The following is a 22,500-nucleotide window of genomic DNA, read 5'->3' as shown; positions in this document are numbered from 1 at the left end:
GGGCTGCTGATCACCCCGGGCCTGTGTCCCCCTGGGCCAGGCCGCAGACCCACACAGTGGCCGTGAGGAGCACGGGGGTCAGCGGCGTGCCCCGTGTGACCCAGAGGCGGGGGTGGGACCCGCACGGTGACGGGGAGCGGCCGGCCCGGGCACCCACCGTGCTGCACCCTCGTCCGCACGGCCGCCACGGGCACGCTGTAGATGCGTTCCAGATAATTCTTCAGGTCCACCCTGGTCATCCTGGGCAGGGGGGGAGGGACTTCCTGTGAACCAGGCTGAGGAAAAGCAGACCAACCCGAGAGCCCAGAGCCCCTGGACGGCGGTGCGCGGGTGGGTAGGGGCACAGCCCCGGGGGCCGCACCAGGGGAGAGCCAGGCCGCGACCAGGCTGGACCAACCCCAGAACGCTGGCGGCTGGCCCCCACCCGTGCCCTCCCGCGCGCACAGTCGGCCGAGTGGGGGTGACGGAGCGACCAGGCCCCAGGCTCCCTGGACTCAGTCAAGTCCCCTTCACCCTCCCAGTTGGCCCACGCTCAAGAGAGGCCAAGAGGCTCAGCTCTGGGAACCTCCCGAGGAAAGGGACGGTCTGCATGTACCCCCTGGCTGTCCACAGCCCTGGGGCCCCCCCCCCCCCCCATCTGTAATGCCACTGCCTCCCCACCTCGAGGTCCCAACCGGCACTTCTGAAACATGACTGTCCTGGGTGGGTGACCTCCTGTCCCCCTTTCACCTTCAGGCCGTCAGCCACGTGGGCCCAGGCCTCTCCTGCTCGGACCCTGAAGGCCCACCCCTGGGGCGGTCACACCCTGAGATTCAGAGCAGCATCCCACGGCTTTGGTACCAGGGAAGCGGAGAGGCCGTGCCCCTCCGGGTGACCAGAGGGCCAGAAAGGGAGCCACCTGGAGGACCACGGTTCTCTGGCTGCCGTGTGAGCAGCTCTGGGGACCGGCCTGGCCCAGCGTCCCAGGAAGAGCTGTGACTTGATGCAGAGGGAGGGGTGGGCAGGGGTGGTCTGGTGGAGGGAGCCCAGCCGGGAGGGGTGGGCAGCAACAGGCTGGTGGAGGGAGCCCAGCCGGGAGGGGTGGGCAGCGGTGGGCTGGTGGAGGGAGCCCAGCCGGGCCTCTCTGTCAGTCTCTGCAGAGCCTTGCGGGGCTGCCTGCTGGACTTCCCGCAACAGGAGGAAGCCGGGCTGCCCCCTGCCCCGGTTCCTCCGGACTCAACTCACTCCATGGGGATCCGGAACTGCACGGTGTCCTCGGGCTGGGCCGTGCCGGGCCGCACCAGCTGAATGAAGAAGTTGGTGCGGAAGATGCGGAGCTGGGGGCTGCCCAGCTGGCACAGGGGGTACCTGTGAGGGTGAGACTGACGTCCACATCGTGTCCAGAACACCACCCCGCCCCCTCACCGGCAGGCCCCCGTCTGCTCGCCAGGTCCACAGCGCTGACAAGCAGAGGGGGCGGCTCTGTGCAGGCCACTGCCCCGCAGCCCCCCCGTCACTCACTCACACCGGCTCTGCCCAGGGTGGGCTGCCAGTTCCCCAGCCAGGGGCAGCGTGGGCTGTTGATTCCCCCACCCCAGGCCAGACGGACAGAAAGGGCCAGGGAGAGGTTCAAGAGATAAACAGAGGCCATAGAGCACTAGCCCTCCTCACGTCTAACCGGCTGGCCGCTGGTTCCAAGTGACAGTCACACGGGCCCACGGCCCTGGCACGGAGCATGCCCCTGGACAGCACAAGTCACCCACAGAGTCCCCTGCGTGCAGGTGAGGTGGGAGGGGCAGAATCTACGTGTGGCCCGGGCTCAGCCCCCTCGGTGGGGACGAGTCACCTTCGCACCCCCTGCCCCTGTGAGTACAACTCCAGCTCCTCCATGACAAGAGTAAGGAATTCGAGATAACAGGCTCCAGGAAACATGGCGGTTGCAACTCACCAACCTCAAGTTCACTGCACCGCCTGGCCTCCCCCACCCCAAAGTCCCCCAGGGCAGGCGGAGTTGGCTGGAGCTCCAACCTACTGCCACCTCCAAGTGGACCCAGGCTACGGGCCAGGATGATGGGCTGGGAGCCCAGTGACCGGTCATCTTATCAAGGCCCCCAGTACTGTGAAAGGGGTGAAAGGGGCTCAGGGCGGCCAAACCCCACCCTGGCTCTTGCTGGCCAAGTCTATAGAGGGTGAGGAGGGCCAAGGGGCTCAAAGGGCCTGGGTGGAATGACCAGAGGGGCTAACTGGGTTGAGTGGACACCTGGGTGGGGCATGTCCTGGGCTGCAGTGGTGGGGCGCCCCCAGGGCAGGGTTCGAGCTGGGCCACCTGAGTGAATGGCTGGGTACCATCTACATGGGGCGTGCAGGTGACCGAGTCAGCCCGTGGCAGCCACCCCGCAGGACCTCCTGGTGGCACGGTCTTTGTGCCCGAGTGGGCACTGGCCCGAGGCTGGGAGGAAGGCAGGTCTGCAGGGTACAGGCCTGCCTTGTTTTACCCTTGCGGGAGTCCAGGCTGATGGCTGGCCCCCCGGGCGTGGAGGGGGACATGGCAGGGGGTAAAAGCTAGCGCCCAGGGGCCACTGTGGGAGTGTGGGGTGACTAGCTCAGACCCCCAATCTCTCCAAGCCCTGCCACTCCATTGTTTGGGGCCTGAGGGGAAGCGCTGAGCTGTGGCTGGAGAGAGGCCAGTGTGAGGTTCTGGGTGAGAGGCCAAGGGCAGCAGGGTTGAGTGTATTCCCCCACCCCACACCCCACACCCCACACCCCACACCAAGCACCAGGTCTTTCTAAGGCCTCTGCCCAAGGCCTGGGACCCCCTCCCCCCAGCTTGGGAACAAGCTGTGCTGCTGACCACCCTCCTGCTGGGCCCTGGAACACAGCTCCCTGGGCCTCCAGGAGGCCCAGCACCCCTGTGGGGCCCACCCCTGGCCTCTGGGTGGTTTCACCCACCCCCACCCCCTGCCTCCCTGACCGCTCCCCTCTGTGTTTCGCAAGTACCTCGACTTAACATCTCTCAAGCAGAGAGCTCTGAATTTCTCCTCTCCTCCAAACAACAAGCTGGCTGGCTGCCACCAGCCCTCCCGCCCTGTGGCCCCCGCGGGTGACTCATCCATGATCCCACCCTCTCTCCCCCTCACCCCCACCGCGTGGCTCCACTGCAAGTCTCTCCTCCAGGGCCTCAAGTGGGCCCCACGTCCTGGTTCCCTTCCCACCCGCACGTCCCTGGCCTCCAGGGTGGCCTCCCGGGTGGCCTCCAGGGCCTGGCTTGGAGTTTCCATTCCTTGAGGCCCCTGCCCCTCTCGAGCTGCTGCAGAAAGCAGTGTACCCTCCTCAGAGCCTCCCCCTACTCCTCCCCCGCTGCAGGCCCTCTCCCCAAATCCACAGCCTGGCCCGGCCACACAGCCTGCCTGGGTGGTGGGTGGTGGGTGGTGGGTGGTGAGCAGGGGCACCGCTCACTCACTGCCTCGCTCGCTCTCCCTGGCCAAGGGGCGTTCATGGATGCATGCACACACGCACGCATTCATTCCTTCATTCGCTCATTCATTTATTCACGCGTGCACTCATGCATTCGTGCACGGAGACCCTCGTGTTCACGGGGCCAGGAATGTCCTTGCTTAGGACGGGGAGGGTGGTCAGAGCCCAGAGCCCGGGCTGGTGCGGGGGAGGGGTGCAGGGGCGCAGGCGGCCCCGCCCCAACCCCGCCGCCTCGCCGCCACGCTGGCAGGGCGGACCCTGGGGGGCGGGGGCTGCCGGGCTGCGGGTGGGCTCCCCCCTGCCCGGCCCCACGTCCTCGCGTCCTCGCGGCCGGAGAGTCCGCACACGTGGCGCCAGCGGGGGAGGGGCGCGGGCTGCCGGGCTCGGACCACGCGCTCCGGCCGGCCACGCCTTTCCCACCGCCGGCCGCGGGTCCTGGGTCCGCGTACCCGTGACCGTCGTGACCGTGACCGCCCCGCCCCCCCCCCCCGCGTGGGCCTCCCCACTCACAACACGTTCCGCGCCATCGCCGGCTTCCGCTGCGCGCGGGCGGAAGACTCGGCGTGCGCGCGACCCGCGCGGGCCCCGACACAGCGCCCCCTGGTGTCCGGAGGGCGCGCAGCGGCCCCAGCTCCTGCACCCGAGCCCTCTAGGGCCCCTGTCGCTGCCTGTCCCCTGTCCCCTGTCCCCTGTCCCCTGCCCGCGGACTTGGCCTGTTCCTCTGTGCACCTTGCAGCGCTTTACACACTCTGCAGAGCAGGGAGAGCATGGAAAGGGAGTGTCACGCCAGCCACTGGGAGCTATGGAGGAGAAGGCAGAGGAGCTGGCCTCCCGGGTGGGGATGGGATGGGACCCGGAGAGGGTGGCAGGGGGGCTGGACCTGGGTGCTTGCTCCCCGGGAGAGCAGAGGGAGCCTGCAGCGAGGCGGCGGGCGGGTAGGCACTGTGCCCTCTGAGAGAGGCCCAGCGGCGGGGCTGGGAGAGGGGTGGCGGCCGGGCTCTCTCCCTTGGGGTGTTGGCCGATGGAAATGACCCTTGGTAAGTGGGCGCATCTAGGATGAAGGTTCTGCAGATGCGCTCGGGGCACAGGGAAAAGGTCAGAGGTGACAGTGAGTGGCGGCCTCTGCCTGCTGGGGACGCACAGGGAAAGGGCAGGGCTGGCCCCTGCTGTTCTCCAGGCCCACGTGGGATGCAGGGGTCCAGGCCCTTGAGGGGAAGGGACGGTGGGACTTGATGTGTCAGAAGGGCCCCTGTGCCAGGGCTGGAGGACTTGCTTGCGGGGGAGGTGGACGGAGGGATGGGAGCGAGAGAAGGAAGTCCAGGACCAGGAGGCCAGCACGCTTTCTTTTTACAAAGTGCTGACCCCGAGGCCACGTTCTAACTGGAAGGTGGGATGTTACTCGCAGGCAGACGTGTGGCCGGAAGTTGGGTTCAGAGTGTGTGAGGCGGATGAGAGAGGGGGTGGCGGGAGACACTGAGCGGGGGTGGGGGGTGATTTGGGGCTCTGCTATGGGGCAGACCCCTCAGCACTTAGTCCTCCCCTCTCTGACTGTCTGCCGCTGGTCCCCCCTCCCTCTCCCAAGGCCATGGACTTCTGAGCACAGAGGTGAGCCCCCCCTGAGGCAGCAACCACTCCTGGGGAACCCACAAGTGCTCCTTCCTCCTGCCCTGGTGTCGTGGGGCCTGTCCCATCACTGCTTGGCGCGGCGTGGTGGCTTCCCCAGGCGATGGTTTGCCAGACAAAACAGAGGACAGCCCATTCCATTTGAAGCTCTCGTAAACAACAGAGGTTCTCACCATCTGGGTCAGGTATGCTACTTCTTACGGAGGGTGCCCTGGGTTTCTGGTCCCCAGGGGCTCGGACAGGCAGGAGGCTGGCCAGCAGGGCCCGGTTCTCTGGACCCTGAATCCCGCCGGTGGCGGCCCTGCCTCCGTGCCTCCCTGGCTGGGTGAAGCGGTGCCCTTCGGATGCGAAGGCTCGGTGAAACGGCAGGGCGATCCTCTGTGTGTGGCCGGTGTTCAGTCTGGTGAGACTGGCACGGGCAGAACAAACCAAGGCTAGGGTGGCAGGCCCACCCCTGCCCAGTGCCTCGCTCGCTTGCACGCACGCACGCAGGCACGCACGCACGCAGGCCACGCCCCTAGAGCCCAGGTCACCTGGCCAGGACAATGGGTCCAAATGGGCTGGCCATCCTGAAGGAGTGTTTGCCATTCATGTCCAGACCAAGGCCCGGGGGATGTGCCCGCCTTCATGACCGGGTGGAGGATGCCACGCGTGAGCCCTGCGGCTCCCTCCCAGGGCTCCTGGCGCCTGCCCAGTACCTGCGCCTGGCTTCCCCGGGGCACTTCTGGTTCCCGGAGGGCCTGGCACACGAGGACAGACAGGCGTCACCGCTGTGGGCGGCAGCCCCTGGACACCCAGGGGCAAAGCCTCTGTGTCTCTTGCATGGCGACCTGGATGTGATTACAAGTGTAGGCCCTTGCTGGTTTTTCCTGAATCTGTGACTTGTCTATTTATGTCTTTTGCTCATTTTTTTTTTCTTTTTCTGATGAGGGTGTTTTATGGGCTGAATTGTGTCCCTCAAATTTGTTCCTAAAGTCTTAACCCCCCAGAACCTGTATGTGGAGTTGGGGTGGGGGGTGTCTTTAAAGAGGCGATTAAGGTAAAATGAAGCCACTGGGGTGGGCGTAATCCAATGTGACTGGTGTCCTTAGAAGAAGAGGAGGTCAGGACACAGACACACACAGAGGGACGACCGTGTGGGGATCCAGGCCACCTACACACCGAGGACAGGGGCCTTGGGAGGAGCCAGCCCGGCCGACACCTGGATCTCGAACCTCCAGCCTCCAGCCTCCAGGATGGGGGAGCACCGTAAGTGTCTGCGCTTTTAGGACACCGTCTGCGGCACTCGGTTATGGCCGTCTGGCAAGCCCGTGAGGGTGTTCGTGTTCCCCGTGGACTTCCAAGGGCATTCTGCGCACTCGTTCTGTCACCCTCCAGTTCTGTGACTCAGAACACTCTCTGGGTTTCTCAACGCGCCTTCCGACTCTGCGTCCCAGCTCTCTCGCCGTGTAACGGACTCGCAGCCCCCGCACGCACACCGGAAGCACGCCCGTCCCACGGTCCTTGTCGTCCGTGAGGGCAAACACACCCACACCGGCCCAGGAGTGTCCTCAGGCCCCTGCGGCCCCTTCTCCTTTCCCTCTGTGTCCCCCCTCCGCCCCCTGCTCACCCACCCACCCCATTCCCAAGCAGCAGTGACCTGGTCAGCTTGCATGTTATAGAGTTTTCCATAAATGGAAGCATCGTATATACTCTTTTTTTTTTTCTGTTTGGCTTCTTTCCCCGGCATAACTCTTGTGAGACTCATTTGTGCCTTTGCGTGCGTTGGGCCCGCATTCCTCTGGCTGCTATGGTATGGACACACCACGGTTTGTTTATCCATTCCCTGTTGATGGACATTTGGGTGGTTTCCAAGCTTTTTTTTTTTTTTTTGCTTTTTTTGTTTCTTTTTTTTTTTTTTTTTTTGACGATTAAAAACAAAGCAGTATTTACATTCATGTGAAAGTCTTTACAAGGGACAAACACTTCCTTTTCTCGTGGGTAAAATGCTGAGGAGAATGACTTCGATCACATGGGAGGTTTATGTTTAACTGTTTAAGAAAAGAGACATTGCCAACTGAATCGTTTTACATTTCCGCCCCGGCGAGGTGGGGTCCCTCGGCGCAATCTGGCTGACGCGGGGTGTTGTTAGCAGCTCAGGGTTCGCGAAAGCCGGGCCGTTCTCATGGACTGGTATCCTGTGATTTTAATTTCCGTTTCCCCAGTGACCCAGAGGGGACCCCTCTCTCTGCCCCCCTCCGCCCCGCGCCCCCCGCCCCCGCAGTGTTCACGTGTGTGAGTTGCTTACTTGCTGTTCATTTGTCTTGTTAATGACGTGTCACTTCTAATCTTTGGCCTGTTTTTTTTTTTTTTTACAAAAATTTGGGGTTATTTGTTTTCTCGTTATTAAGTGTTGGCAGTTTTTGGGGTTTTTTTTTTTTTTCTTCTTGGTACATGTATTGTTCACCCTCTCCACCCCCTCGACCCCCGCCTTTTTTTTTTGAGAGAGTTCTTCATTATCTCCTGGGTCAGGTCTTTATGAAATACTTGCTGGGTGAAGCTTTCCTTTCAGCCGGGGTCTTAATGTCCTCATTCTCCTGGGGTGTCTTTTGAAGGGCACGTTAGAAACATCTTGTCGTTTTCTAAAATGCGTCTCACAGCGTAGACCAGCGTTTTTTTTCAGGGCGCCGTGCACTCTGGGTATGGTGGTGTCCAGGCGGTCCCGGCCTAGCCCGCAGTCACAGAGGTTCTCCCTCTGGTCTTGTCTGTGGTTCCGGTTCCGGTTCGGGTACCCAGGCCTGTGACCCGGCTTTTGGGGTGCCTTTCTGCAGACGTGTGGGTTTCTCTCTGGGACCCTCTGACCCTCCGATCCTCTTGGGTCGATGTGATTGTCTTGACAGCAACGCCGGCCTGGTTTGGGTTCCTCTCCTCTTAATACTACTGACTCTTGAGAGCAGGGGGTCCCCAAACTTTTTACACAGGGGGCCAGTTCACTGTCACTCAGACCATTGGAGGGCCGGACTATAAAAAAAAACTATGAACAAATCCCTATGCACACTGCACATATCTTATTTTAAAGTAAAAAAAAACAAAATGGGAACAAATACAATATTTAAAATAAAGAACAAGTAAATTTAAATCAACAAACTGACCAGTATTTTAATGGGGACTATGCTCCTCTCACTGACCACCAATGAAAGAGGTGCCCCTTCCGGAAATGCGGTGGGGGCCGGATAAATGGCCTCAGGGGGCCGCATGCAGCCCGCGGGCCGTAGTTTGGGGACCCCTGCTTGAGAGTGTTCGCTCAACTCTGTTCTCTCTCTCTTTTTATTTAATATTTTTCTTTTTAGGGTTGTTTTGATGGCTCTGGGTAGCTCTGCGTTTCCACGGGAGTGGTGGGATCCTGCTGGGGTTTGGATTGGGGTGGCACCGCATCTGTAGCTGAAGCTGAGGGGAGAGTTGGACATTCTTGCCGTTATCAACTGAGGCCTCTATTCTACCCTTTTGTCAGATGTATTCCTTTTTTGTGGAGGGGGGGGGGAGGATACTGTTAGGAGGGATATTTATTTATTTATTTATTTATTTATTTATTTATTTATTTTCTGTGTAAAGGTCACCGTCTGATTGTTCGTGGCCGTTTTAGAGACATGCCAGAGACTTTGTCCATCAAGCGTAGGTCCTGAAACCTTGCCACGCTCGCTGTCAGCCCCGGTAGCTCTCTCCGGAGGTTCCCCTGTGACCACAGCGGTCCCGCTCTCCAATCCGCTCCACCTTTTTTTCTTGCCTCATTGCACGGGCAAGCGTCTCCAGTGGCTGTGGCTGCAGCTGCCCCATGGAGGTGCCGGGGGCAGACTTCCTGGTCGTGGTTCTGTTCCCCCCTCCCCCAGGAAGTGCCCTGTGTTAGAATGAAGACACTCTGTGTCGTCTTCTTCTTCTTGTTATTGTTTTCTGAGAGCTTTCTTTTGTGTGTTTGTTTTTTTTCTTTTAAATGAGGAACGCCTGTCGAATTTTGTTCAATGCTCCCCCCACTCCCGCACCTATACAGCTGGTCCCAGGGTACTTCTTTTTTCGGTTTGGCAACTTGGGGGGGGGGCTCCTCCGTTGTCCACGGGCGACACCCGTCCGGCATTCCTGGGACACTTGGTCGCGCCGGGTTATCTGTTTTTATTACGTATCGCTGAGAACCGTTAGTGCAAGTTTTATTGTGGCGTGTTTGCCCCCGAGAGTTTAGTTTTGAGGGAGAGTGGGCTATGGTTTTCTTTATACCAGTTTTGGTGTTGTTGGTAACAAGGTAACACTGGTCTCCTAGTAGAATGAGTTGTAGCATAGTCCCCCCCCCCTTCTTCAGTGTCTTTGATGAGTTTGTATAGAACTGTCACTGTTTCTTCTTGAAATGTTTGGTAGAAACCCACCAGGGAAGCCATGTGGGCCTGGAATTTTCTTTGTGAGGAAGCTTTGTGTGTGCACGTTGTGTGTGTGTGAGTGTGTGAGTGTGTGTGTGTGAGTGTGTGTGTGAGAGTGTGTGTGTGTGCACGTTGTGTGTGTGAGTGTGTGTGTGTGCACGTTGTGTGTGTGTGCACGTTGTGTGTGCATATTGTGTGTGTGAGTGTGTGTGCACATTGTGTGTGAGTGTGTGTGTGTGCACGTTGTGTGTGTGTGCACGTTGTGTGTGCACATTGTGTGTGTGTGCACGTTGTGTGTGTGTGCATGTTGTGTGTGTGCACGTTGTGTGTGTGAGTGTGTGTGCACGTTGTGTGTGTGTGAGTGTGTGTGCACGTTGTATGTGTGTGTGCACGTTGTGTGTGTGTGTGTGTGAGAGTGTGTGTGTGTGTGTGCACGTTGTGTGTGTGTGTGTGTGAGAGTGTGTGTGTGTGTGTGCACGTTGTGTGTGTGTGTGTGTGAGGAGGGGAGTTTTTAACTCTACTTCCAGCTCTTTGGTAGATGTAGGTTGACTCAAGTTCTGTTATTTCTTTGTTCTGTTTTGTGTTTTACTTTTCTGAGCGAGCTGTTCCTGTGTCAGGTTTTTTTTCTTTTTCGAGAAACTCGGCCGTGCCGCCTGGCCTGTCAGACGTATGGGTGTCAAGTTGTTCATCATCGTCCCGGATGACTGTTCGGTCCCATCTGGAGTGATGTCACCCCCCTTGTTCCTGAGATCGGCCCCCTTCTGTTTTCTCTCTCTTCCTGACCAGATGGAGTCGATGAGCTTTATCAGTTTCCCGTGTTGAGAATCTCTCAAAGAACTGACCTTTGTGTTCCTTTTCGTTTTTAAAAACCGGTGTCAGTGTTGTTGTTTTTTTTCAATTGCGTTGACGACAATGTCCACTTGACCTACATGTTCTGTTTCCTTTCTCGGGCAGAATGCTTAGGGTTTAGATTTTGCATTTCTCTGCTCCTTAAGGTTGCGGGAGTGGAGGCCGTGGATGGAGCCCCTGCTCACGTTTCTCCGTGGGCACTGTGCAGGGTGTAGGTTTTGCCCGAAGGGCCGCTTTTCTCTGCCCCTCTTTGTGCCTCCGTGTTCGTGCTGTGGAGAAAAGCTGCCTTGGGCCCCTTGTGGAGTTTTTTTTTCCTCCCTCCCTCTTCTCCTTTGACTCATGGCTCATTTAGACGTGTGTTATTTCGATTCTAAATACTTGAGAACGTTCCAAGGGTCTTTTCTGTTATTGATTTATAATTTAATTCCTTATGGTCCAAGAACATAATCTGTGTGACTTGAATCCTTCTCAACTTATTAAGTTTTGTTTTATGGCCCAGAACGTGGTCTATATTGGTCAGTGTTCCGTGCACGCTGGGAAGGGATGTGTGTTTAAGTGGAGTGTTCCATAAATGTCAGCCCAGCCGAGCTGCTTTGGCACGGCTGCGCCCGTCTCCTATGTCCTCGCTGAATTTCTGCCCTCGCGTCTGATTTAACTATTGAGAGAGGGGTGCTGCTCTCTCTGACCACGGTGGGGGCTTTGTCCCCCCGCCCCCGGGTCCTCTGTTCTTTCCTTTGTGGTTTCACGTCTGTTTCAAAGGTCCCTTACTCCTTTTGAACCCATCTGTCTTTGTATTTTTAAAGTGGGATTCCTAGGCCGCCACGAGACCTCTTGCCCTGTGCGGGGGCGAGCACCGGCCCTGGGTCCCTCTGTGAGGCGACCCTTCCCGGTGGCTGGTTCCCTTCCCAGCCCTGGACAGACTCTCCGATCCGGCCCTGCCATCCTGAGAGGGCCCCTTCTGCGGGTCCCCAGGGCTCTCTCCCCTCTGGTACTCAGTCCTGTGACCTCTCCTGGTCTGGGTCTTCCTGGACCCTCCGCTCTTTCTCTCTCTCTCTCTCTCTCTCTCTCTCTCTCTCTCTCTCTCATCAACTCGGGGATCCCACGGGCTCCCTCTCTGTTCCTCCTTTCTGCACCAAGGCCTGAACCTGCTCTCTAGGAAGTGAGCTGGCCACTTGTGGGACTCGCCCTGAGCCTGGCCCATCTCCCAGGAGGGAACCTTGGTGCTCACTGCCTGGTGTGTGTGTGTGTGTGTGTGTGTGTGTGTGTGTGTGTGTGTTTCAATCTGCTTTTCTTGCTGTTTGTTTTGTGGGCCGTGTCAGGCAGGAGTATAGACTTGGGGCCCCTGTGACTCCCATCTTGGCGAGAGGCGATGGACGTTTTCTTCACGTGCAGAGACGTCCCTGTCTGAAGCGGAGGGGACCTGGACCAAGCTTGTCCTCTCTTTCCCGGGCACGTCCGTGGCTCGTTCGTCAGCTTAGGAAGCGGGTCGTAGGAAGCGGGTCGGGACACACCCACTGTCTCTCCCGCGCCGACCTCTCTCACTCGCCTGCACGTGGGCCTTGTGGGCGACGCTCTCCTTCCCTTTGTCTCCTGCAGACGCATCTCAGTCTCTAGGTCTCCTTTGTTAAAGGTCCCACCACTGCCCCCCTGTCCCTGATGGAGGCACACCCCCACCACCCCCCGCCTCTGTGGGAGCAGTGCCATCACCCTGACCTGTCCCACGGCCTCGGGAGTCGGGGTACAGCCGACGAAAGCAGAGGCCCTGGGGTTCCGGGCGTGGCCTGTCATGGCGTCTGTGCGCCCGCCTGCAGCGTGGGTGCTGTGTGACTTTCCCTCTCTGTGTCACCCACCCTGAACTTCGGGGCACGCTCTCTCTCTCTCTCTCTTTCTCTCTCTCCCCCCCTCTCTCCCAGAAAACACAGATGGTGAGGGCATCGGCCACCTTGGGCAGAGGCGCCAGAGCACTGGGCCTGGCCGCTGGTACGGGGTACCCAGCCCCCCCACGGCCCCCCCGCCCCCGGCCCCATTCCCGGTGGAAGGCCGCTGTTAGTTTTCAAAATCCCCACAGCTCTTCCTGCCACATTTCCTTCTGCACGCATTCGACATTCATCTCGTCAACTCCCTCCCCAGCCCGGCACACCCCTGGCCCCCCAATAAATCCCATGACACGTCTGCTTGGAAATCTGGCAGCGCTATACGTTAATTCGGGAAGAGCTGATTCTTATAAACTTCCTGCCCAGAACAGGACGTGTGTGTGTGTGTGGTGGGGGTGGGGGGAGGGTGGGGGGGGTTGGTGGTATGTGCTTGCCTTTTTTTTTTTTTTTTTTCCTTTCTTTCTTTCTTTTCTCTCTCTCCCCCGATTTTGTTTATACAGCTCTCATTAAAGTTTGCCCTGTTCTTCCTACAGACCTCGAGTGTTTCTTAAGAGGGGTCAAGGCTGAGTGTTTTCCTGCTCTTTTTGGCTTTCACGGTTCCTTTTGTTTGGGAAAGAAATGCGTTTTATCCTACTTTATCTCCTCGCACGTGGGGGTCCGGGGGGTCCGGGGCTGGGGGCCTGGGGAGGGGGGGAAGCTGGGAACGGGGTAAGCGATATTGATTTGAAATATGTTTTGCGTCTGGCCGCTTTCCTGAAGCCTCTCATCATTCTGAAGGCTCTTCCGCCTGCCCCCTGCGCGCGGGGGTCCCCGGGGAAGGGCCCCCGCGGTTCCCCCTCCACTCGCTGCTGCCCTCTCCCCCACCCCCACTCACCCCTCCGCCCCGGCTCCAGCCCCGGCCCCAGCCCCTGGCCAGAGCTATGCCTTTGATTTCCGTTTCTCGACTTTTCTCATTGTTTTTGGTCTCCAGCCCCCGGGCCGAGCCCCTAATGGTAAAAGCAGAGGTCTCCCTGTTTGGTTCCTGTCGGGGCCGGGAATGGGGCCGGGCTCCGCCGCGCCCACCGGGCAGATAGAGGGGAAGAGCTTGTTTACCCGCCTGGCCGGGCCCTCCACGGCGTCGTCGCGGGTCTGGAGGGGGCGCTGGGCTTTGTTCTTCACAAACAGGGCCTGGCGCTCAGGGACAAGGCCCCCTTCCCGGTGGTCAGCTCTTCTGACAAGAGGACAGGGTCCCAGAATAAGAACGTAGGAAGGGGTGGCCACGCTCGTCCACTCACCACCCCCACGTCCCTTGACCCTAAGAAACGAGATGTGATGAACCCCCCACCTCCTCTCGGGGTGACCGGGCCCCTGACCGCCCTCTCCCCCCTTCTCCCTCCCAGACCCCCAGTGTGGGGGACTGTCCATCTGCAGACAGGTGCCCATCACTCACATCCAGGCACATGGAGTTCATTGTCGTGGTTAGAAAATCGTGTGTGAGGAACACCCTGCTCCGTTTTCCCTCTCACAGCCCGTTTACCGCGGCCCCCCCGGCCCCCCCACCCCCAGGGGCTGTGTTTCCGACATTTTGGGAGCTGCTGCGGGTAGCTGTGGGTCGCTGGTGTTTTTTAACCGTGTGGACTCCGCTTAGGGGTACGGCCCACAGGAGGTTGGGCCCTGTTCGGATCTTGTGTTCTGTATTCAGAAGTGGCGGCGTGTGCCCGGCCGGGGCGATGATGGCCCCCGGCGAGTGACCCCCCCCCACCCCCCGCAGGACCCCAGGGCAGCGTGCCCCCTCCCGGGCGCGCGTGGGAGCAGCCACAGCCGGCTTCTTCGGTGCCGGTCCCTTGTCCTAGCCGACTCGGCTTGTCCACCTGTGCTCCTCGCTGCCGCCCGCCCTTCCTGAGCCTGGAAAGTGAGGGCTGAGGACCAGGCCTGTGAGAAGGAACATCTTCCTCCTCCCCCTCCTCCCCCTCCCCCCCTCCTCCTCCTCCTCCCCCTCCCCCCCCTCCTCCTCCATGGCCAGGTTTCCATGATCACGGCATGGACCCCGGGCCTCCAGATAGGGTTCGGGGGTTCCTGTTTGGACGATGAGTGGTCGACGTGTCACCTCTCTCCTAGAAGCCGTCACCACTGGGGTTGTGTGTGTGTGTGTATATGTGTGTGTGTGGCCTTTTAAGGTCATGGGCAGTGTGGGGGCAGAGCCCAGGGCCATGGTCTTGAAGAGGCGAGACAGTTTCCTCACGGGTAGAGTGAGGTAGAGCCTGCCGGTCAGAACATTGCTCAGGGGACAGGGCTTCCCTGTGTGGCTCGTGCCAGGTGAAGGGTGCTGGCGTGTGTCACCGTTGGCGATGGCGCTAAGATGGTCCTGTTCCCCTGTGTCCCCTCCTCTTCCAGGTTCCCCTCGACGTCAGAAGTGCTCTCTGCCAGGTGTGGCCGGAGCCTGACCCTGCTGCTCTCTGTCCACTGCCCCCCGGTCAGCAAGCCCGCCGCGCAGGGAGGCCCTCACGGTCTGTCTGCACCCGAGCTCGCCAGCGGGGCGGGACTGCTTGCCTGAAGGTCTCATTCCCTCCCCTGACCCCTGCGGGGTGTATGGACGGGCACCTCAGGCTGGTCAGTCACATCCCGGGGGGCCCCTTGCTCTGCCTCCTTCAACGCTCCTGGCCTTCAGGTTCTCTGCCCCGGGGCTGGCTCACGGGCACCCCTGCTCCTCCTGAGTGGCCTTTCTCCTCATGGGTCCCCGCTGTTTCAATGCGTGATGGACATGGTGGACCCCCCCCCCCCGCCGTCCCCTGCCACGTGGCTCGAGGTGTCTTTGGACACAGAGAAGTCTCTCTTTGTTTAACCCTCATTCCCACCGACTCTCTCGGTCTCCTGCTTTACGGTTTGTCTGAGAGGCGTCCCTGTCAGCAGGGCTGGTACACACTCCTCGCTCTTTCTTCCTAAAAGTCTGAGGGTTTCTTTGCAGATTTCTTCAAACGACCAGGGGTTGACGCTGGGTGGCCGAGGCGAAGGGGGGGAGGCAGCGTGTGAATTAATTTATTTTCTTCGATGCCGCCAAAGGCAGCGGCTCCCTCGCCGTCTCCGTCCCGGGGGGTGGGGGGCGCCTGTCGCCTCCAGCACGTCCCCTCCCTGGGTCTGCAGGACGTCCTCCTTCCCGAGCCCCTCTGGGGACCCACGTCCAGCCCCAGCGCCCACCGCAGAGGGCCCAGAAAAGACAGTGTTGTTTTTTGTTTTGTTTTGTTTTGTTTTAAGTTTCTTTTTCTCGTCTTGCAGCTCTGACTGAGGCATGCGGGCGAAGGAGAACAGAGCTTGCCACCCCAACGTGGGCCTCTCTGGGGATGCTGATTGTTTCAAGATGGCTGGTTTCAAGAACCAGCAGCCGGGGGCCAGCCTCTGAGAGCCAGACCCACGTTGCCGTTTGTGGACGGGGTGGGGGCGGGCGGGGCAGGGTGCCTAAGTGCAGCACACCGTCCCCAGGAGAAGGCCCCCACGCCGCTCTGTGCCCCGCTGTGTCCAGCGCCCCCCCCCCCAGGGTCGTCCCCAGAGCGGCCCCACCCCAACCTCCCCTTTCCTCTTTTAGCGGCAGGTAGCGTGTTAAGGGGGGTGGCCTCCGCCAGCCGGTCTGGGAGGCGAGTTGCCCAGGGCTTCTCTGCCCGCCCCGCGTGTCCGGGGTGTGTGTGTGTGTGTGTGTGTGCCGTGTTATCACACGTGCGTGTTTGCTTTTCTCCCGCCAACCCACGATCTGATGATTCGAGCAGCCAGGGAACTCGGGCAAGTGGAAGGACAGTTCTCCCTCCCCGGAGGTGACCGTGAACTGGAAGCCGAGAAGCTCACCTTCCTGGCTTTTCTCTCGACTTTATGTTTGTTTGTTTTTTGTGACAGAGAGGGACAGACAGACAGGAAGGGAGAGATGTGAGAAGCATCCATTCTTCGTTAGGGCTTTGTAGTTGTTCACTGATTGATTTCTCATATGTACCTCAACCAGGGGGCTCTAGCTGAGCCAATGACCCCTTGCTCAAGCCAGCGACCTCGGGGTTTCGAACCTGGGTCCTCTGCATCCCAGTCCGATGCTCCATCCACTGCGCCACCGCCTGGTCAGTCCTTCTGGCTTAATTTTCAAGGGATTTATTCTGACAGGTCACTGTTACATTTACCGTAGGAGTTTGGGAGAGGCCCTCCCGAGGGGGAGGTCGCTGGCTGGGAGTTTTCTACCCTGCGCTGGTTCATCCATGTCCATCTGTCCACCCCCACCGTGCCCTCACGCCGCTCCTTACACGCATGGCCACAGGGATCCATGTGCTTATATAAAAGCTACCTGAGTATCAGAGAGGCACACCCTTGGTCCTGGTGGGACTCAAAAGAGAAAAAAAGAAAAAGGTCTTAGGATTTTTTTCGGCGGGGAGGTCTTCGACGGCCGGGTCAGCGTCTGTAGGAATGTCATCAGGCTTTTCCAGTGGCCTCCTTCACTCCAAGTCGGTACAGGAAGTCACGTTCCACCCTCCGCCCCCCCCACCCTGGCTGTTTGATCTCGCTTTCCAAACAGATGGTCCCGGAGCCACGTACTGACTGGGGCTCTGCAACGGGGGGTCGTTCCGTGCCGGGCACGGTCCCCTTCATGACATTCCCCTCCGCCTCCCGACGTGGGCACCTCCTCTCTCTGGTGGGAGACGGTGTCCCCGTTCTCATGCAGAACCCGGCTTATTTTCACTCGGTCGATTTTGCCCATTAATTTTATTTTATTTTATTTTATTTTTTTCAGTATCTCTCCTTTTCCTTGTTATTTGGGACCCACTCTCTTTTTTTTCTTTCCATTTTCGTGCGTACGTGTGTGTGTGTGTGTGTGTGTGTTTGGTTCACATTCTGATGTCTGGCGTTGGATGTCGGACAAACGGCAGCTTGCCCCCCTTCCCGCCCCCTGCCCCCCGCTTTCCGACGGCGGGCACGCGGCCCCCCAGTGCTTTCCTCAGAGGCCAGGCCGCAGCGGGTCCTGTTCTGCGACCTCGTGTTTGAATGACCCCCCCACAAACACCCCCCCCCCCCCCCGCGTGAAGCTGCTTCCTCCTCTCCACATCCCGGTTCCATCTCTGACCCAGGAACTGTCCACTCTGCAATTTTATTTCATTTTATTTTATTTCTTTAGCAGCTCGGCACATCTGCTAATCAGCAAAACTTCCCTCCGGTTCTGACTTGGCCGGTGGACGACGGGGGTGACCGCAGCCGGGACCTTCCTGTTTGAGCTCCGAGCCGTCACGGTCCTGTCACACACACGTGCTTCCCGAGGCCGCCGCTGTCGACACCCGCCCGCGGGCCCCGGCCACCTGTGACCCTCCCGACCCCGTGGTGACTAGATGAGGTGGCGCTAACGTCCCCTTGCTCTGATCCCGGCCTGCTCCTTCTCCTTGCGGTTCCGGCCGTTTGCCATTCAACGTGCTCTGTTCTGAACCTGCCCCGGGGCTGGTGAGCGGACTCTCCAGCGCCCACGGTCCCCCTGCCCCCGCAGCAGCTTCTGTCCCCTGTCCTGGGTGGCAGCGTGCTGCCTGTGTGTCTCTGCCTCCCTGCAATAGAGTGCATTGCTCACTTCTTACACTTTGTTGTTCTTACACTTCCAGCACGTTGTCTAGAGCAGTGGTCCCCAACCTTTTTTTGGGGCCACAGACCAGTTTAATGTTCAGAAAATATTTTCACGGACTGGCCTTTCGGGTGGGACTGGATAAATGTATCATGTGACCGAGACAAGCGTCAAGAGTGAGTCTTAGACGGATGTAACAGAAGGAATCTGGTCATTTTTAAAAAATAAAACATCGTTCAGACTTAAATATAAATAAAATGGAAATAATGTAAGTTATTTATTCTTTCTCTGCGGACCGGTACCAAATGGCCCATGGACCGGCACTGGTCCGCAGCCCCGGGGGGTTGGGGACCACTGGTCTAGTGTGTGGGGAGAGGGGGCGTGTGGGTGCTTGTGTTACACGCGTGTGTGCAGGGCTGTCCACACACGGGACGCAGTGTTTGGAGGGGGCACGTGTGTGTGTGTGGTGTGTGTGTGTGTGTCATGTGTGTGTGTGTGGTGTGTGTGTGTGGTGTGTGTGTGTGGTGTGTGTGTGTGATGTGTGTGGTGTGTGTAGTGTGTGTGTGGTGTGTGTGTGGTGTGTGGGGGGGGTGTGGTGTGTGTGCGTGTGGTGTGTGTGGTGTGTGTGTGGTGTGTGTGTGTATGGTGTGTGCGTGTGGTGTGTGGTGTGTGTGTGTGTGCTGTGTGTGTGTGTGCTGTGTGTGTGTGGTGTGGTGTGTGTGTGTGGTGTGTATGGTGTGTGTGTGTGGTGTGTGTGATGTGTGTGTGGTGTGTGTGTGCGTGTGTGTGGTGTCGTGTGTGTGTGTGGTGTGTGTGTGTGGTGTGTGTGTGGTGTGTGGGGGGTGTGTGGTGTGTGTGGTGTGTGTGTGCGTGTGTGTGTGTACGTGTGGTGTGTGTGGTGTGTGTGTGGTGTGTGTGTGTACGTGTGGTGTGTGTGTATGGTGTGTGTGTGGTGTGTGTGTATGGTGTGTGTGTGTGTGTGTGTGGTGTGTGTGTGTGTGTTGGGGTGCTCCCACGTGCTCAGGACCTCTCTAGGGTTCCCCCGGGTTGGGGGGTCCCATCTGGGCCCGCTCCCCACTCTCTCCCCCCTCTGCAGAGCCTTCCTGGGGGGGGGTCCTTCCGGACTCAGGAAACTTCCTCCTTGAATACCTGGCTGTGTGAGGCTGTGCGTCTTGATCCAATTTCTCTGATTTATATTTTCCTTAATCCCGCCGGGTCAGGGTTTTCGGATTTATTGCACAGAGCCGCTGTGTTCTCCTGGCAGAAAGCGGGCTGTCTGCCCGCTGCTCTCGCCGAACGTGCTTTTCCTCGGCTTCCTTCTGCGGGGAGGGGGCCTCCGAGGGCCTCAGGCTGCGCCCCCGCCCCCCTGAACCTGGTCCTGGGCTCCTTCTGCCCCCACACTTCTGGGGGACGGTTGTAAAGACTCCTACTGTGTTCCAGGCCCCCCCTCCTCCCCGACCCCCTCCAACAGCAAAGCACGTCCGGCCTCAGCGCTGGCCCAGGGGGCCGGGGGGCTTTCCGTGGGACTGAGGGCCCCAGCTGCAGGGGAAACGAAGGGGCTTCTGGGGGTGGAAGCCACTGGCTGGCCTGGGGGTGGGGAGGTCACCCTGGGTCCGGGGCCCACAGCAGAGGCAGGCCCCAGCCCGGGGGTCTCCTGGGCTGCCCCTGAGGAGAGCACCCGTTGTCCCCAGAACCCTCATACTTCTGTCCCCTCCTCACTGCCCCCCCGAAAGCCAACACACACCTGGATCGAGGGGAGTCTGACGGCTTTATTCACAGACCCCAGGTGATGGGGGCAGAGAGGACAGAGACACGGGGGTGCTCCGGAGTGGGCCCTCCACCCCCAGGCCTGGGGACCGGACGCCACCACCATGGGGGCTGCCCCAGGTGTCGTCTCTGCCTGGGGAGGGGGTTTGGGGGCCGCCCCAGGGTGTCGTCTCTGCCTGGGGGGGGGGCTTCTGTCTGCTCTACTTCCAGCGCCCGCCGACTTTGCCCTTGGCTGTGGCCCCGGCCTTCTTGCTGCTGCAAACGGAAAGCAATTCGGTCTTGAGCATCAGGGTGTCCAGGACTGTGGTCGAACTCCGTCCCTGTCCCCCACAGCTCTGCCCACCGAGGCTGCTTTCAGGACGAGGGGCCTGGCCTGGCCTGGCCTGGCCCCCCGAAACCCCCAGCACACACTCCTGGCTCCATCCAAGCAGCAGCGACTCACCTGTATCTGGCCCGGCTGGGCCTGGGCAGTGTCGTGCCGAGCGGTTAGTGTGGTTAAGAGAGGCACAGGCACAGCCCAGGGGACGCCTTTTCCTCAACTTCCTTCCTGCCCCAGGGGCCCCACTTAGGGTTGACCCCAAGCCTGCCCGGGAAGCTGTCTCCGCAGATGGCTGTCAACTTCCCGGTGACTTTGCCCGGGAAAGAATGTTCTGCTTGGGTCACAGGCCCCTGCAGCCGCGGGCTGTGCTGGCCTCTTGCTCCAGGGAGAGGAGACAGGGCTGGCCCTCTGGACTCGGGACCTGGGGAGGCCTCTGTCTCGCTCCAGAGTCTTGGTCACTGAGCCACAGGTTAGAGCTGGACACTGGGGCCAGGAGGTCACCACCCCAGGGGTGGCGGTCCTCGGGGGCAAGCTGGGTGCCATCTTAGGCGATGCGGGTATGCGGACCAGAGTGTGTGAGCTCAGAGGCTGTCTTTTTGGAAAACTGGCTGGAGAAGACCCAGTGCTGGTGGCTGCACCCATGTCCCATGTCCTGCAGGACCCCTCCTGAGAACTCTTACACGCACACGCCCCCACACATGCGCACGCACACACGCACACGCCCCCCCACGTGCCCCCACACATGCGCACACACGCGCATGCACACGCCCCCACACACACGTACACACACGCGCGCGCCCCCCACGCGCACGCACACACACGCGCACACACACATGTGCCCCCCACTCGCGCGCGCCCCCCCACGCGCACGCACACACACACGCACACACGCATGTGCCCCCCACACGCGCACACACGCATGTGCCCCACACACGCGCGCGCACACACACGCACACGCACAAGCCTGCTCTTGGGGGCCGGCTGGTGTCAGCCCCTGCCCCTCCCAGCCAAGCCTGGGAGGAAGGGCCCACCCCAGGGAGCAGCAAGGGGGCAGAGGAAAACCTTAAACTTCCCAACTCCATCCCAAGGACACTGTGCTTCCTAGAGTAGGACCGCTCGGGGGCCCAGAGGTGGACACTGGCTTCTCCAGGTGTCCCCAGCAGTTACAGCCCCAGGGGCCGATCTTACAGACACCGAGGTCCACTGTCCTGAGGAACTAGGGTCACAGAGGGCCTGGTGACAAGGCCAGGCCTCCTCATTCCCTGTCCCAGGTTGCCTTCAGAACGACACACCACGTGAATGGGCAGGAGCCCAGGCTGCCTGTGCTGGGCCACTCTGAAGGCCTCCCAGACCGGCCCCCAGGCCTCCTGCTGGCCATGTCCCGTCCTCCCAGGCTCCGGGGCAGGGCGGGAAGGAGGTTGGGCGGCCAGGGGCGTCCCCCACGTGCTGGCTCGTGTGGCCGACCAGTTGGGTTGTTAGTCCTGTTACCGCTCTGCTGAGGGCCTGCCGCCAGGAGGGACTGGCTAAAGCCACCCGTCCCCAGGTGGGGCAGGGGCGGCTGTCCCCTGGGCACCGTGCGCCCAGCACAGAGCGAGGACGGGCAGGCGACTCACTGCTTCTGGGCCTGGTCGATCCGGCTCCGGAGGTTGGTGATCTGCAAACAACACGGACTGCTTACCCTGACGGGTCCCAGCAGCGCGGACCGGGCGCCGGCCGGCACGCCCTTCCTCACCGCAGGCCGCCTCCTCCTCCTCCTCCTCCTCCTCCTCCTCCTCCTCCGGCAGCGGCCCCGTCGGGCGGGCGGCCGAGGTGCCCCAGGAGGGCCAGTTGCTACCCTGCTGGGTCCTGGCTCGTCTGGCTGGAGGGCACCGTCTGTGGCCCTCAGGCTCTGACTTACTGTTGGTGGTGGCGCCCTGGAGACTGGGTCACTACTACGTAAGGCACACAGCAGCTCCACAGTGGCCACTTACCTTCCGGCCTGCGGCAGGATGGGGGGGCAGAGGGCCGGGGCGGGAGGTGAGGCTCGCAAACCGAGCCCCTGGCTCTCGGGCGGGTGGCCGCTGGGGCTCAGGGCCACCCTCCCGCCGGCTCCGCGACCCAGCCGTCCCCTCCTCCTGACTGTCCCGAGGGGGGGGCTCGGGGGAGGGCAAGGCCGCCCCTTCCCCCCTGCCAACCGGGCCAGCAGCTCAGCCTCAGGAGCCCCTGGGTCAGGCAGTCAGGAGGAGGCGAAGGCGGGGGGAGAGGGGCGAAGGCCTCCATCACCTCCGTGCCCGCTGCCGCCAGCATCCTCTACGACCTGGGGTTTGCCATGCGAGAGGCTCACCGTGCATCTCACACCACCACCAGCCTGGTCCTACCTGGACCCGGCTACTTACAACTTGGCCAGCATCTCCACTCTGGCCCGGACGGTCATGATCTGGAAAGACCAAGACGGTTACGGGGCTGGGTGGGCGGCTACGGCCTGGGCCAGCCGGGAACTGGGCTTGCCCGGGCCGGGACCCTCGTGGACCCACCAGACCCAGGGCCCCTGGGGGGCTGTGCCTGGGCGCGTCAGGAGGCACGGAGCCGGTCTGGCCCTGTGAGCGTGAAGCCCGTTCCTGCCCCAGCCAGCCCCACCCGGGGAGCGTCGAGGGAAGGCTGCACTGTCCTCGTGCCTGCACCCCGCAGGCCGGCAGGAAGCGTGTG

At 60.6% G+C, this 22,500-nt stretch overlaps 2 protein-coding genes and 2 long non-coding RNA genes across 8 annotated transcripts in view; 2 read left to right on the top strand and 2 right to left on the bottom strand.

Moving 5' to 3' along the window:
* Positions 1 to 5,510, bottom strand: part of MRPL23 (mitochondrial ribosomal protein L23) — an 11,306-nt gene extending 5,796 nt beyond the window's left edge. The window contains exons 1-3 of one of the 2 annotated variants that reach the window (XM_066376311.1): positions 5,250 to 5,510; positions 1,225 to 1,347; positions 158 to 240 (exon numbers count right to left, since the gene is read on the bottom strand). In XM_066376311.1, coding sequence (XP_066232408.1) covers positions 158 to 240; positions 1,225 to 1,229 — 88 coding nt within the window. In that variant the 5' untranslated portion in view covers positions 1,230 to 1,347; positions 5,250 to 5,510. Of the gene's footprint in view, positions 1 to 157; positions 241 to 1,224; positions 1,348 to 3,963; positions 4,041 to 5,249 lie in introns of those variants that run through there. The other variant, XM_066376218.1, reaches the window with a different exon arrangement.
* On the top strand, positions 4,133 to 17,919 carry LOC136400224 (uncharacterized). Of its 3 annotated transcripts, XR_010750268.1 has the most exons (4): positions 4,133 to 4,288; positions 5,036 to 5,261; positions 6,168 to 6,324; positions 17,304 to 17,919. It is a non-coding gene; the product is annotated as an uncharacterized lncRNA (long non-coding RNA). The 3 variants fall into 3 exon arrangements; XR_010750271.1 differs by lacking the exons at positions 4,133 to 4,288; positions 5,036 to 5,261 and adding an exon at positions 5,625 to 5,727; XR_010750277.1 differs by lacking the exons at positions 4,133 to 4,288; positions 5,036 to 5,261 and adding an exon at positions 5,625 to 5,912.
* Positions 17,920 to 19,425: 1,506 nt separating this feature from the next.
* On the top strand, positions 19,426 to 19,699 carry LOC136400188 (uncharacterized). Its single transcript, XR_010750265.1, has 2 exons — positions 19,426 to 19,616; positions 19,659 to 19,699. It is a non-coding gene; the product is annotated as an uncharacterized lncRNA (long non-coding RNA).
* Positions 19,479 to 22,500, bottom strand: part of TNNT3 (troponin T3, fast skeletal type) — a 15,261-nt gene continuing 12,239 nt past the window's right edge. For both annotated transcript variants that reach the window (XM_066376003.1, XM_066376091.1), the window contains 2 exons: positions 21,429 to 21,469; positions 19,479 to 19,751 (listed from right to left, as the gene is read on the bottom strand). In XM_066376003.1, the coding sequence (XP_066232100.1) occupies positions 19,697 to 19,751; positions 21,429 to 21,469 (96 nt within the window). In that variant the 3' untranslated portion in view covers positions 19,479 to 19,696. The remainder of the gene's footprint in view (positions 19,752 to 21,428; positions 21,470 to 22,500) is intronic.

Source organism: Saccopteryx leptura, chromosome 1 (assembly GCF_036850995.1).
Source record: "Saccopteryx leptura isolate mSacLep1 chromosome 1, mSacLep1_pri_phased_curated, whole genome shotgun sequence".
Classification (NCBI taxonomy): domain Eukaryota; kingdom Metazoa; phylum Chordata; class Mammalia; order Chiroptera; family Emballonuridae; genus Saccopteryx; species Saccopteryx leptura.
This window is presented reverse-complemented; position numbering and strand designations above follow the sequence as displayed.